Below are 15,940 nucleotides of genomic sequence, written 5' to 3' on the forward strand. Positions count from 1 at the left end.
AGAGTGAGGGGTGTAGGGCGAGGGGTGTAGAGCGAGGGCGAGGGGTGTAGAGCGAGGGCGAGGGGTGTAGAGCGAGGGCGAGGGGTGTAGAGCGAGGGCGAGGGGTGTAGAGCGAGGGCGAGGGGTGTAGAGCGAGGGGTGTAAAGCGAGGGCGAGGGGTGTAGAGCGAGGGGTGTAAAGCGAGGGCGAGGGGTGTAGAGCGAGGGGTGTAAAGCGAGGGCGAGGGGTGTAGAGCGAGGGGTGTAAAGCGAGGGCGAGGGGTGTAGAGCGAGGGGTGTAAAGCGAGGGCGAGGGGTGTAAAGCGAGGGGTGAAGAGTGAGAGAGGGGTGTAGAGTGAGAGTGAGGGGTGTAGAGTGAGAGTGAGGGGTGTAGAGTGAGAGTGAGGGGTGTAGAGTGAGAGTGAGGGGTGTAGAGTGAGAGTGAGGGGTGTAGAGTGAGAGTGAGGGGTGTAGAGTGAGAGAGAGGGGTGTAGAGTGAGAGAGAGGGGTGTAGAGTGAGAGAGAGGGGTGTAGAGTGAGAGTGAGGGGTGTAGAGTGAGAGTGAGGGGTGTAGAGTGAGAGTGAGGGGTGTAGAGTGAGAGTGAGGGGTGTAGAGTGAGAGAGTGAGAGTGAGGGAGGGGGTGGAGAGTGAGAGTGAGGGAGGGGGTGGAGAGTGAGAGTGAGAGGGAGGGGGGTGGAGAGTGAGAGTGAGAGGGAAGGGGGTGGAGAGAGAGGGGGGAGGTCCTTTATCTAAGCTGACTTATTAATTGTACTTCTTTAATTAACTATGCTGGGCCACAAGTCACAAGAGCCTGTTCCGAACATTTAAAATAAAGTGTTAAGGGAAAGAGAAAACACAGTAGCTCCAGTCTATGCCACCAACTAATCATTTCAAATGCATCAGCTGACCTGAAAAAACACAAAATGCTAGCTTTGAAACCTATGCATACATAGATTTTATAGCACAAGCAACAGTGCTGTCAACGTGCAGGGTCTGAGGAAAAGAGTCTCTTTGGCAGTCCTAAGCATTAGTGCTTTCAGTGGATGAAAAGTTCTGGAGCCCAAAGAGAGGGGGGTGGCGTTAGCCGTTTATAGCGCAGGCGGAAATGCAACGAGGTATCATGATCTGCTCACAAGCTGTAGATACTGACTGTTCTCACTTTAAATTAAAAATGAAAGGCTGGTAAAATGTCATCAGGCAAAGGTCAACTACGGGATACATAATAGAATATTTCCAACGGTGCATTAAAAAAATACGTTTTGCCTCATTGCCTATTAATTATATATTTTATTACTATATAAACTGATGCAGCTTGTGCTTTGCCCAGTAGTGAATATCATTTGCTAAATTCCTGTTACACAAGCAGAAAAGAAACAGGAAACAAATACACACACACAAACAGCATATTTAATAAGTCCTATTTTAAATGATGTTGACTCTGGAAAAGTTAAGTTGTGTCTCTGTAGTGGTACGAGGGCCAGGTGAAACGTGAGCCTGTTATTGCAACAGCATGGGGGCATTGGCCTGCTCGCTGGACATGAAAGGGTGCCTGGAGAGAGGCGCTTAATTACCCATGACAAAGGAAAGGCAGATGGCCGCGCTGGGTTGCACTTTTAAGATCCCCTTTTACTAAAAGTCGAGCAAGCTCGACCTAAAAAGCATGAGCCAGAGAATGAGGTTAAAGGAATTAGACGGAGAGAAAAACAAGCGACACCTAAACAAACATATAATCTAAAATCATAGTACCGAATGTGGCCAGGATAAACACAGACTGGATTTTAAATGGCTGAGCTAGTGACCTATTTCTCCATGGTTTGTTTAAACGAATCGCTGTTTGATTTTTTAAAATGTCACTCTAGTACAGCCTGTTGCTGGATGCACGGTTGAACATGGATATTCAAGAGCAAACTCTTTTGGCAACGATAACCCGAGGCAGTCAGTGACTGTGGGGAGTGAGACAGAACTAGACCAAAGATTATGCAGGTAAATGCTGCCTATTTTGTAACAAAGCATGAAGCCAAGCATGAAACCTGCAAAGTAAATGATAAACCTCAACAAATTCTAATTGTGTTTTGTGATGCTCTCATACTACCGCCTCCATCACAATGTTATGCACAGCACCCCAAGGCACGATAAAAGCATCTCTCCCATCGCTCAGTCAAGACACCAAGAATCACAATACAATGCTCTACACCAACCGTGCACACCCCAGTGGTCTGCACATGCGACAATGGGCCCCATCACAATATACGACAAGCTATAGAGATGCTACACAACACAGTAGCAATGTGTCCAGTGTGAAATGGCAATTGCGGCAAAGACCGTACACACAGAAACTTCCTTTTCGCTGACCTTTAGTCCCCCACAAATTATCTCGCAGAAGAGGGCTATGTCTGAAGAGCCTGGCCTCAATCTTCCAACTCTCAGGTTAATGTTTATGAACAATTTGCATCATTCAATTAAACGTAATATCCGCATGTAGGACTGCTACGCTAGATGTTATATGTATGTGTTGAACACATGTCCAAAATGTGTTAACACTTTCTGTTCATGCTGCCTTTAATCAGATTTTTAACAGAAACGGGGACAGGAGGGAATAAGAATGAGTGAAATCCGGAAAGGTGGCAAAGAAGAGATTTGGGGCGGGGAAGGTCAAGGGGTGAAATAGTTAACAAGGTGGATAAATACGAGGTACCATGAAATGAGAAACTTGGGAGAAAAGGGATATGTAATATTGGACAACAATTGCAGCAGGAGGGTCTCAGGAGGGTGAGTAGCCGCAGTGGGACCTTGAGGGATGAAAGATGGGAGTTTATTAGAGATGAAGGAAGCAAGCGAAATGCTGGTCAGACGGGCGGGTGGAACAGGATCCGTGCACTTGATATGGATTAAGTGTATCGGCTAGACAAAATCTATATTGTTTCTTTGAGCATTTCACCAGAGTAGTTGATTGGTTTACTAACGAGCTATTTGCATACCTTAGGCATTGACTAACGTGTGATTGGATTAACGTAGTTAAATGGCAGCACAATAACGATCAGCAAAATCGAATTATGCTTCACTCTCTGGCATTCTACGCACTGCTTGGCAGGCGCGTGCAGGAACTTTCAGAAGCAAATCATCACCCCTCAAGGACAAAAGACAATGGACGTGCAATGTGCGATATCTCACCTCCTTTAAAGGGGCTGGCAGTGATTACTGAGTATGGAAGGGACAAACTGGAGAGCCGAGGCGGACGCAATAATCCAGATCTGTACAAAGTGCAATGTGAAATCTTAGACAAGAGCGTGACAGTAATGCCTGACACTGTCTAACCAGCATTGGCCGCGCGGCTCCAAAGTAAAGCCGCGCGGCCGCGAAATAAAACAAGCTCTTGGCATTGCTGTGGGGAGGGGGGAGGAGAAATGCGAGACATAGCCTGGCGGCCGTGAAAAGTGTGAAGCAGGGGAGGGGGTGGGGGTGGGAGAAATGCGAGACACGGCCTGGCGGCCGTGAAAAGTGTGAAGCAGGGGGTGGGGGAGCGGATCCCTTTGAAGTGAGCTAAGCTCTCAGAGGCAGGAGGCTCGGGCAAACGCGTGCACAAGCACCACATGCACTCGATGAAATCCGCGATGGTTTCAGAGCTTGGTTTAGCCTCTATATCTCTCGCCAGCAATGCGCAAGCGCATTGCCAGGCTAGACCTAAAAAAAAAAAACTGGACCGGGGAGGTGGCCATGCCCCCTCCCTGCACCACTCTGCAAACACGCCCCTTGGTGCGTTTGCAGAGGGGGAAGTAATTCCCCTTGAATACTGGGGGCCAAGTAGCCCACCAGGAACCTCCAGCGTGCGCCAGGGGGCTGCGTTGCAGAGAGGTGTAAAAAGGGGCGTGGTTTCATTACACCTCTCTGCAACGCTGTCCCCTGGCGCATACTGGAGGTTCCTGGTGGGCTAGTTGGCCCCCAGGGACCCCCAGTATTCAAGGGTATTTAGTTCCCCCTCTGGAAATGCGCCAGGGGCTGCGTTGCAGAGAGGTGTAATGAGGCCACGCCCCTTTTTACACCTCTCTACATCGCAGCCCCCTGGCGCATACTGGATGTTCCTGGTGGGCTAGTTGGCCCCCAGGGACCCCCAGAATTCAAGAGGATTTAGTTCCCACTCTGGAAACGCTCCAGGGGGCTGCGTTGCAGAGAGGTATAATGAGGCTACGCCCCTTTTTACAACTCTGTGTAACGCAGCCCCCTGGCGTAACTACAAATTCAGATTTATTTACCTGTTATCAGGAGAGACCTCAGTGCTGCATCTTTCAGCCCACTACTGATCCTGAAAAGTAATTCTAACCATATTTCTTGTAAGTGTTGAGTTTTGGAACTTAAAAAATTCCTCTAAAATCAGCCGAAGTATGAATTCCGATTTACTCACCTGTTATCAGGAGAGACCTCCGTGCTGCATCTTTCAGCCCAGTACTGATCCTGAAAAGTAATTTTAACCGTACTTGCCAGTAACTTGAATTTCCTTCCATAGGATATCATTGCCTGCTATATCAAATATATATAAATAAATAAAAATATAAAATAAAAAAATAAATATCACAATTTCAATATTTTTAAAAACATTTTTTTTCAATTTATATTAAAAATATGTAATGTAATTTAAAAAATAAAATATCTAAAAATAAATACTTTAAAACAATGTAGTAAATCAGTATAAAAAAATATAACAATTAATACATTTAAAAATTATCATTTACAAAACCTTTGAGATTCACTGAAAAAAACATAGGTTTCAGCCACGTTATACTTAGGAATTAGCATTTAAAAAACCTTAAAAATTCCCTGAAAAAAACATAGGTTTCAGCCACGTTATAGTTAGAAATTAGTGTTTAAAAAACCTTAGAAATTCACTGAAAAAAACATATGTTTCACTCATGTTATAGTTAGCTGGACATTTCACTCATACAAAACCATTGAAATTCCCCTGTTATAGTTAGTTCAGCTAACTAGAACTCGCGCGCCCGCAATGCACTGCTGATGACGTCACATATTACATCACTCATGACATGGTCAGTGACATCACTGATGACATCACTGATGACATCATCCAGTGAATGTGTCTTTCTGAAAAATAAATATTTTTTATATATGTATATCTAAAGGTCAATGGAAGAATAAATGGGTAAATAAGTGTCTAAATGGATGTTTTTTTGTGTAAAATTGATTGTATAACTGACTTATTAAGTATATCTTAGTGAATACATGCAATAGCAAGTAATGTTTAAATATGTAAATATCTGTATCAGTGTCTCACTTTGTGTATAAGTAGCTGCATGGGTTGGTGAGTAGCTACATTAGTGTCTATATGGGTTATTAGTTGGTTATTTGAGTATCAGAATTAGTGTCTGTGTGGTTTGGTGGGGGTATTACTTAGCGCACAGATGCATGAATGACTGGCTCACTGTGTGTATGTGTTTTGAAGACAGCATGCGTGCAGGACTGTATGGGTGGATGAGTGTGTGTATGGGTGTGTTAGTGAGTGAATGTCTCAATAGTATCTTTATGAGTAACTACATATGTTTTAAACTAGTATATGTGAGTATTGATGTATATAAGTGAGTGTATGTGAGAGTGAGATTGGAAGAGTTCCTGTATAAATAAGTATGTGTTTCTATAAGTGATTGTTTAAGAGAGTAAGTATGTGTACGTTTCTGTAGAAGTAAGTGTAGTTGTGTGTGTAGCTGTATATGCAAGTAAATGGATGTTTGATAGTTTATTTGTGTGAGTATGTATGTGTGTGAGTAACTCTATGGATTGGTATCGGTGTGTAACAGGATGTATAGGTGTATGAGTACATATGATGAGTGAGTACATGTATGAGTGACTATATAGAACTGTTGGTGAATGAGTGGTTGTGTATGTAGATGTTGGAATTACTGAATAGGTTGTTGTAACTGGTATTGGTATCTCAATTTTTTTGAAAATTTGAGTTTCTATTTTTGAATGTGTGTATCAAAGGTTATATTAGGGTGAGAGGAGGTCTGCCACTCTTTCACAAGGATGATGTCATTTGAGATGTCATCAGTGATGTCATGAGTAATGTCACTGACCATGTCATGAGTGATGTAATATGTGACGTCATCAGCAGTGCATTGCGGGCGCCTGAGTTATACTTAGCTGTACTAACTATAACGGGGGCATTTCGATAGTTTTGTATGAGTGAAATGTCCAACTAACTATAACATGTGTGAAACCTATGTTTTTGTCAGTGAATTTCTAAGGTTTTTTTAAATGCTAATTCCTAACTATAACGTGGCTGAAACCTATGTTTTTTTGGAGAATATATATATATATATATATATATATATATATATATATATATATATATATATATACCAATCACAAAGCCGCTCCTGCTGCAGCGTGGTGACCCGTAGACAAGTGGCGTACACTCCGGCGGAGCCGCCGGAAATAAATGTTCAAAAACAAACAGTCCAGTGCAGTACGCTCTCAGGAATCAAAAGCTTAGCCAGAAGTATATTGCAACCTTGGTTTATTCACACAACGCGTTTCGGCGACCTGCCTTGATCACGTGTGACCACAAGGCAGGTCGCCGAAACGCGTTGTGTGAATAAACCAAGGTTGCAATATATATATATATATATATATATATATATATATATATATATATATATATATATATATATATTACATTACACCAAATCCTGAGTTGAAAAAAGCGAACTCCTTCACCAGGAACGGACCACCACAAAAGGTTTAAAGTTTATTGAAGCCTTCTCACAACATATATATGTGTGTGTGTGTATTTAAGCCAAATGGTCTTCAGATGGGTACTTCTCCCTGCAGGTTTTTCACCTCTTGAATCAGTACCAAAGTAGAACTCCCAAGGGGGTTAGTCTGAAGAGATCATTTAATCAAAAATTTTTGACACACAGACTCAAAGTGTCTGTCCAGTGCAGAGACAGAAATGTCTGGCAAAGGTATGAACCAAACTCCATATTCCAGCCTAACCCAATTCTCAGCCTGGAGCACTCCCATACTATGCCAAAGAAACCGCTTTTGCCCTTATAAAATGTGGCCAACATCCCCAAGAAGACTATCCTTTTTTTAATGATTTAGCAGGATAGCCCTCTGATTTCAGGTCATCTTGACATCACTGGAACAAGTGTATCCAGTAAGGATCGTCCTGCCAGGAGGTGGTCAATGTCAAACAATATCAAATTCAAAATTCCCCAAAAATGCAGAGGGTACAACTACCTTTTCCTTTTGGAACGATGCTGAAGCTTGAAAAACTAACGAGCAAAAAACATGCTCCGGTTGGCAGCACCAATATGTCACACAGAACCTAAACCAGTAGTGAAGACCAGAAATTAAACAGTCAAGCCATAGAAAGGCCATAAAGGCAGCTGTCAGAGCTCAGATCATGAACTCCTCAGTAATGGGGACCAAAACAGGCCCTACTAAGATCTGATGAACAGTGAAGAGAGACCAAATGGATCATCCTTACAAAGAAAACAAAGCTGCCTGATAAGGTGGACAAGAAAAATAGCAGCAAAATCTTGCCAGTTCAAGATAACATGAAGTGTACTACAGCAGGTAGCCATGGCCAAAGAACTGCCGGTCATCCAGCACACCAAACAGAACTTGTCATGCTTTTGTCAGTGGTACTCTTGACAGAAGGGCCGCATCCAGCCAAAATGATGTTCTTCACTTTAGGGGTAAAGGGTTGTCTCTGTAATAAGAATCTATCCTTTCCTAATTAGGCGAGGCCCATGAGCTTCAGCAGGGTCATCCGGCCCCACAGTAGAAGCCACCAGCTGATGCTCATTCAAATATCATGTGGGTGCCTGGGGGCCCGAAAGCACACAGTAGAGAGCAGGAGAAGGTTTTAACATTGCAGGGTCCGGGCCATTAGCCAGAAAAACGAATGGTGGGTCGCCAGCACCAGCCATGGAGCTGGAAGAGAGCCGGGCTCCCGCCCCAGGCTAATGTCCTCCAGAGTAACAAATAGATCAGATGACAAGGTCAGAGTTGAGGAACGGATCTGCATATCAGACAACCTGCGCTGAGATTGGGAGTGAAATCAAGAGAAAGTGAAATCTTCCTTTTGGTTATCCCCTAAACTTGGTGCAGTAGGACTTCTCTGCGGAAAAAACCTTCCTTCTGTAGCAGTCTCGAACGCAATCTGGAGAGGCAGTGACTCTGTTGGTCATTATGGCCCTGAGACATGAAAGAAGTTCTCTCCCTGTGCTTGAATGCATGAAGTCATCACTGTAAGCAGACCTGGAGGTTTGCCACGGATTCCAACTCCAAGCACAGTCTGTCACCTGGGGAGATTCATGACATGAGGAACCTGCTGCAGGTAGTATGTTCCATCAGAATTTATCTTAAATTGGATAGTCTGTTAATTTAAGCTGAACACAGCCTTCCTGGACATGAGATTGACGTAGCTGCTGTAGAAGATCTGGTGCATGAGAAGTATTCATTCTGAACTTAAATTGAACAATTTCTTTCATGACTTCACCATCAGCCATTTGTAACTAGACAAAAAGGCTCCTGACAAAATGGCAACTCTGTATTTACCACTTGTTCCGTTATTTTCTGATGCTTTGGTCGGTCTCCATGCTAGCAAAGAGCACTTTAGAATACTTCAAATTGAGGGTAAGTACTCAATAGAAAACAGCCAGGTGACCTAGTGCTTGAGGAACAGTGACAGAGATTCTCTAAGGTGGGTGTCTTACAAATCTTGAGGTTTGACCTTCCATTATCCCTTTAAGGAACAAGAAGTTTGGATTCCTGCATCGGGTTTGCTGAAATGAGACGGGATTTATTTATTTTATTATTTTATAGGGTGTTAGAATCTCCTCTTCATCGACGTATTAACAAAGTGGTTCTGAATATAGATGTCCATATTAGTGTAGAAACACTTCGGATATTTATTAGAATAAAATAGAAGCGTTTTGAGATCCTAGTTCTTTGGTCAAGACTCAACACGAAAACACACATGTGGAATAATTATTGTAACAGGCCTCTTAAGTCTTTATTATAAGACTGTGTTGTAGTAGTAGTAATTTTGTGATAATGTTTCCTTTTTGAGATGCCTCAGATATTTACCTAAACCCATGTCTCTTATGTTTTTGTTTTAGATCACTGTCTTGCTCCAATACAGATAGGGAGATGTCGTGGCTCATTCCCGCGCTGGCATTATAATCCTGACCTTCAGCAGTGTGAACGATTCACCTTCGGAGGCTGTAGAGGGAATAAAAATAATTATGTAAGAGAGGAGCAATGTCATCAGGCCTGCAAGAACATTGAAGGTGGGTAACTATTTTGTTATTCTTAGCTTTTGCTCCTTTTTAGAAGTAAGCAAAGATATAATTTCCTTATCTGCAACATGAACTGCTACCATGTTCCAAGCCAGGGCTTGATACACCTCTCTGACAATAATTTTATTTATTTCTTTATGCATTATTTAACTTTTCTTCAAGCATACACATTTACTCGTATTTATGCTGCAGTAGACTTGTTACAGTTATATTATGCAGTTTTCCAATCTATCTTTATATGTTTTGAGGATAAAAACCTTCCATAAAAAACAGACTAATGCACTTTTCCCTGGAATATTCTGTCTTGGTGTATTTTTCTGGCTTGTGATATTTCCCCATGTAGGATGTAGTGAGCTATCTATGTTTGCTTTTTTCTGTCTTGGTTGTTATCCGTGACTAACCCTCATGGCAATAGTTGTCCAACCCACATTTTGGACAGAGCTTACATTGAGCAAACTGTAAGAGAGGGTTTTTTTCAGTGTCAGTGTGGATTTTGAATGTTTGCATTGCTGTTTAATTGTAATGCTTCACATTACCATATCACATTCCTTTAAAGCCTGACCTATTGGCATTGGCCAAGCTTGTTTTAGTTTTCCCATTCCTTTTCTGATTTCCCATTTCTGCCAAGAGAAATTAAATGCCAAACCTGTGTATTTCATTCTAAAAGTAGAATCAGTACCTTATCTTTTTCTCTCTCTCTGTAACTTACCTTCATTTCCATCTCTTCTTTTTGGACTCTTCTAATTTGTACCTGTCCGTCTTTGCTAGTTTTCTGTAGATTTTGGTGTTGCTTTGTTTTTATCCTGACAGATTATCTACTGACATGCAAATGAGTTTTCACACCAGCAGATACACTTGTCCTGCAGTTTTAAGGAGCAGTCCCAACACCCCGCATGTCCCTGAGTGATCAACACACTTCTCATTGTTCAAATCTTCTCCCATGAAAATGTCTCCTATCAATGAAAATGTTCCATGTGCAAATTCAGCTATCATAGAAAAATGTATCATACGCAGGTTCTTGAGTTAAATTTGTAGCAGGGATTTAACGGGTATTTAGTTCCTACTTGCCAGTCAACCAGTGGCTTCCAATCCACCTTCCTCTCCTACAGATTGTTCGGAATTGCAGATTCACTCTAAACTAGATGACCAGGTGAGAAAAATATTGCATGGGAAACAATATACATACTGACCTGTTCTCATTACCCTTCCTTATTGTGTTTCCTTCAGTAGCACAAAGAGGGTATTGACATCAAGCAGTTTCTTGAAACCTGAGTAATGTTTTGCCAGAGAGAGGCTAGCAAAATGCTACTAAACATTGACTTACTGCCTAAATGTTAGTTATGCATACAAGGCCATGATCTCCACATCCTTTCCCTAACACTCCTCCCTTTAACCAAACCAAAGGCATACGCTTCATAAACAAAGTAGTTTCCACCAAGAGAAATTCTGCACCAAAGTACACACTCCAAAACCATGTAAGGAACCATGAGTTTTGTGGTGAGCCCCATAAATTTTACTAACTTTTCTCTCATGTGCAATATGAAACCCGTACCTACAGAAAACCTCGGTTCAATTTGTAGCAACCCCACTCTGTAGCCAATAAAACTGCAAGCTCATTAGATTAGGAGTACTAGTAAACTAAACTTGCACTGTAAAAACCTTAATTGAAGTGGGACAGCGTTAGTAGTGTTTAAAGAGGCACTCTTGGTTAACTGCATCCGCAATCACATTTTCTTATTGCTGCAGTTTTCATTTTCTGTCATGCCTTCTTTGCTCGCTGGTAAGTAATTTTTTTTTAAACAAATTTTATTAGTTTTTATACACAGATTACACAGATCTTACTCCATCTTCATCCCCATACTTCAAACCTTCACATATTCTTGCCCAGCTCAGTTCGCTGGTAAGTCATAACTGAAATTAAAAAATGTCAGAAGCGTCCTTGGATGCTCCACTGTCCTGACTTTTCCACATAATAATAATGCCAACGAGATGCTGTGCCTGCTCCCGGGGGAGCGGAGATCAGCTTGGGCATAGAGCCTATGGGGGAAACTAGAACTCCCATCATACCAAGTGCCTGGAGGCGCTTGAAAACAGACGCCGGCCCGTGGCACGGTGTAGCCCACGAGACGCTGTGCCTGTGCCCGGAGGAGTGGAGATCATCTTGGGCAGAGAGCCTACAGGGGAAACTAGAACTCCCATCATACCAAGTGCCTGAAGGCGCTTGAAAACTCCGATGCCGCTGCAGAGCCCGGGCCAAGGGCGGGCCCGTCCAAGCCCGGAGGAGGCAGGTACCGTGGTGTTTTATACCCAACTGACTATTACTACTCACGCTTAGATAGGGGTCTTCCTGCTTGATATTTGAATCCACAATGAGCAAGCCCAAGGGAGTAGCGGCAACCTTGGATGCCTTTATTACTAAGGCTGAATCAATGCTCAGCCATGAGATCTAGCTGATGGAGCAGCAACTCTCATTAAATCCTATTACTTCACAGATACGCTCTTTATTAGGCTCTTTCACATTGGGTGGGGTCCCGCAAACCTCCTTGTCTGCTTCCACGCAAAGATCGCCTCAGTCCCCCTCTCAACCAGATCTGGATGCAACTTTATGGATACTCAAAACGGGCCTAGCACAGCTACGAGGGGCCGGGTTTCCAAATCTCACACTGCGTTCAATATGAGAGAACCACTGGTGAAGAAAAGGAGGGGTGCAGGCACTCAAAAAAAACAACAAAAAAAGGGCCACAACTTGCTAAACCTAAGGGAATTGGTGAACCGGAACAGGGGAGAGGAGTTTGCTAACGGCTACGGCGCTCGCCCTCAGACCTGGAGATCTGGGTTTGAGTCTCGGTATCGACGCTAAACATCGTGTGATTCTGGGCAAATCACTTAATCTCCCCGTGCCTAACAAAAATGAATGTGTGTCCTCATGTAACGTAACTGGTGCTATGTAAAGCGCTCTGATACCCGATTCGGGTCAATTTCGCGCTATATAAAACTGCAAAAAAAAAAGGGGATAACTCCAGCCCTACTAAGCCATGATCAGGCCACGCTTCCCTCTCCGCTGGGCGAAGAGGAATTCTGGAAAAGGATGGAGACTATGGTTACAGTCCTATTAAGCCCCCTCCAGCTCAAACTCTCAGAAATTGAAGAGAGATTATCTAAATTAGAGGGCGTGGGCTTATTGGCTAGACCACACATCTAGTGAGACAGAGGGGTCTCATCAGCGTTAACAACGGCAGAAGATTATCCACCTCACCCACCATCTCACCCACCTCAATTAGAACTTCATCATAATAAGGAGACAAACATTCTTTCACCTGCTCCTCACCGGCATGGGCAACCCATCACATTGCAAAGTACTGTTACTCGCTCAAACTCGAGCTTGAGTGAACTGAGATGCTCGTCTTTTATCTCTTCTAGAATTCCCCTGGGAAGGCTGCTAAGTAACTAGCAGGCAGCTAGCTTAGAGGGTAGAAATGTTGGTATCGCAAAGCCGAGGGCTCATACCAAGGGGTAGGCCCATGTTCGGTTCCAAACACTGCATTTACCACCCACAGCAGTTCCTCTCGTACTGGTTCTTGAAAATGTTCCCACCCTGAGGGTGGATCAGATCGAAAATACTACTCAGTTAATCGATAAATCTCTCCACTGGCTGACTGCCCACACAACAGGTTTGACAGGAGGAGGGTCCTGGATAGCCAATCATATCATTATGGCAAAAAGGGTAGGGTGGGTGAGGCCGTCCCTAAAAACCCTGGAGGGCGACTGTGTGGTACTCAATTTCAATAATCTATCAATTCTGAGATCTCTTTTATGCCAACTACACCGAATCCCACCTAAGGGTACCCAGATTCTAGCCCTGATGCTTGGCTACTTCTATTCCCCTCCCCCCTGTGGACCGAATGGGACTGAAACCACTGCTGCTTCATAGGGAGGACTACGCAAATTCGATCCCACTGGGAAATTCAGGTTTACCCCTCATAAACAGATTTGCACCCCAAAAGGCATGGACCTTTGTGATTGACTACCTCTAAGTCCACTTGAGGGTCCTTCTCTACCAGAAATCGTACTGTCCAAAATTAGTGAACCCCCTAGGTCTTCTAAACGGAAGACTGGGCAGGCTAACTCATTTCTACTAGCAACTTGGAATGTGGCGGGTATAGCAAATAAAGTGGGCAATGATCAATGGGCAAAAATCTGGCAGGAAAATTATTTAATCTCCCTCCAGGAAACCTGGACTACGGACCCCATTTTTGTAAATTGCTATCGTTCTTGCCAATCAAGGGCAGTTCCAACGCCATCAGGAAGGGTTAAGTGGGGTTTGCTAACACTGATTCCAAATGCATCCAACCTGAAGATAAAAAAGTTTATAGAAAATATCTTCTTTTTTCATATCTTTATCCTTGAGTTAGCCAAACCAGGCTCTTGGCTTTTAATAACTTTTTACAACAATAATTTTGGGCCCAATATGCACTTGGCCGTAGATGAGGTAAATAAGGAACTGGATGCTATTCTAAAAACATAAAGGCTTAAAGAACCCATATGTGTCATCTTGCTCTGAGATTTTAACATCCACCCCTGTGAACACAGTTTAGAGAAAGTATGTAGTAAGACAGATCTTATGGGTAACCCGTTACATCACTTCTCTCACAGCACTTATGGCAATAGTCTGGACACTCTCTGCCAGGGACATGGTGATTGTGAATAAGTATTTGAAAGTTTGGTTGGGGGTGCACGTAATAAGAAAAGAGTCCAGAAAGAATAGTATTTGTATGCAAAAAGTGTCTTATTTATTCAAATGTTTCTGTTTTCAAAAAGTTCCACATTTGTCAACAAACATCAGCCAACGCGTTTCTCTCCCTCACTGGGAGCTTCCTCAGGGCAATTAAATTTGTGTCGAGCCTTCAGAATTGAAAATGCTTGTAGCAGATTGAAAGTCTAACCGGACGCATTGTTCTTTGCCCGGAATTGGATAGATGTCAACCAGCCGAGGTCTTGGCAAGTTTCAGGATCAAAAGGTCTTCCGAGTGGCGTGTCGTATGGTAACGTGACGTTACCATACGACACGCCGCTCTGAAGACCTTTTGATCCTGAAACTTGCCCATAATTCATGTACTTTTTTCCTGGTTCCTCTGGATGATGAGCCCTGAAAGTAATCTACATTCACTACAGCAGAGTTCCAATACCACCTATGTAATAATTCGCTACCAATTCCAACCCTTTGGGAAGCATTGCAGAACAAAATGGAGCCAGGGATAACTGGGTAGCAGCTACTAACTGGCATCAGTGGATAGCCACCAATTAACAGACGCAAATATAAAATATTGTGACCGTCAGTAGGTGACACCATCTCACCAAATTCATGCAGAGATGGAATTCATTGTCAAACAAATTACCAGACAGTCCCATGACGGTGCTCCCAGTTCAGGATAAATGGGAATCCCAACTGGTGGTGCCTCTAGACACACGCTTGGGAACTTATACATGAAGGGGTCAAGTCCACCTCGACCAACGTCCGATTTAAACTACTTAGATACAATATAATACATCAGCTATTCTTCAGGCCATAAACCCTGAGAAGTCATCCATTTGTCCCATATGCAGGGAGCAGGAAGCAGATTTCCTTAACATGCTCATCGGCTCTACCTGGTTACAGGGTGGGAGGTCCCCAGGGAGATGTTCCGTTGTCTTTTGGGCCGATTCCCTTTTTGTAAGAAAAAAAAGTTAAGGAGGAAATCACTCCTCTTCGGGTTGGCACTGGCTACATGCAGAATCCTTATAGAGTGGTTGTCTCCCCGAAGCCGGAAAATAGACGACTGGCTGAAAGACATGGCGGAATGGATTAATGCAGAGTGTTGTCGTATAAAACTAACAAGGAGGTAAGAGAGGATAGTAGGGAACATGTGAGCATGGGCAGCGATGCTCACCGAATTGCTGACACCACCGGATGAACTACCTCCTTAGGTTATAGAGTCATGCGCTCCAGATGAGTCCGTTGTATGGTTTTGGAACGGGACAAATGAGGCCGGTGGGTCCTGGTTGGGATCGGGAGGCCTTCGATTGCAGGGAATGCTTGTGCTGTTCTCACCATGATACTGTATTGAATTTTGAAACTTGTTCATTAGGGGACCTGAACAGGTGGGAGAGGGGGAGGGGAGGGAGAGTCGAATGATTAGCGAAATGTACGAACTAGGTGCGCTTGCACCATCAGCTAAAGTTTGTTGTAGAATGCATGATGTTTTTTTTCACTGAAATGCTAATAAAAATTATACTTAAAAAAATAATCATCATCAGACATGTTTGTGCCCCTTTGTCAGTAATACTCTAAAAATTATATGTCCTAGAATTTGTTTGTCAATTATGTTTATGGAAAGCTGTGTGAAAAATGTATGGATATTTTGCGGTCTTGATGGAAATGTTAATTTGCTAGTTTGTGTGAAATTGTCATTTTGATGAACACATGGAACTATTGGGATGTACTGGTAGGTAATTGTTTTGTTAAGCTATACATTTGTTTGTTTTCTAGGTCACTCTCGTGCTGGCAGAAGATTGAACCCAGGTATATATCACAGTGACTTACCACATTCCACATACTTAAGTGATTGCAGGCAGATTTCTAAGCAAATATTTATTTGGAGTGGGAC

General features: G+C 43.1%; 1 protein-coding gene across 1 annotated transcript in view; it reads left to right on the forward strand.

Annotated features, from left to right (window-relative positions):
- The window catches only part of SPINT1 (serine peptidase inhibitor, Kunitz type 1), a 262,840-nt gene that overhangs the window by 161,617 nt on the left and 85,283 nt on the right, over window positions 1-15,940 (forward strand). Inside the window, exons 4-5 of the mRNA XM_086937424.1 lie at window positions 9,117-9,287; window positions 15,823-15,855. Of these exons, the coding sequence (XP_086793550.1) occupies window positions 9,117-9,287; window positions 15,823-15,855 (204 nt within the window). The remainder of the gene's footprint in view (window positions 1-9,116; window positions 9,288-15,822; window positions 15,856-15,940) is intronic.

This window comes from Lissotriton vulgaris, chromosome 9 (assembly GCF_964263255.1).
Source record: "Lissotriton vulgaris chromosome 9, aLisVul1.2, whole genome shotgun sequence".
NCBI lineage: Eukaryota > Metazoa > Chordata > Amphibia > Caudata > Salamandridae > Lissotriton > Lissotriton vulgaris.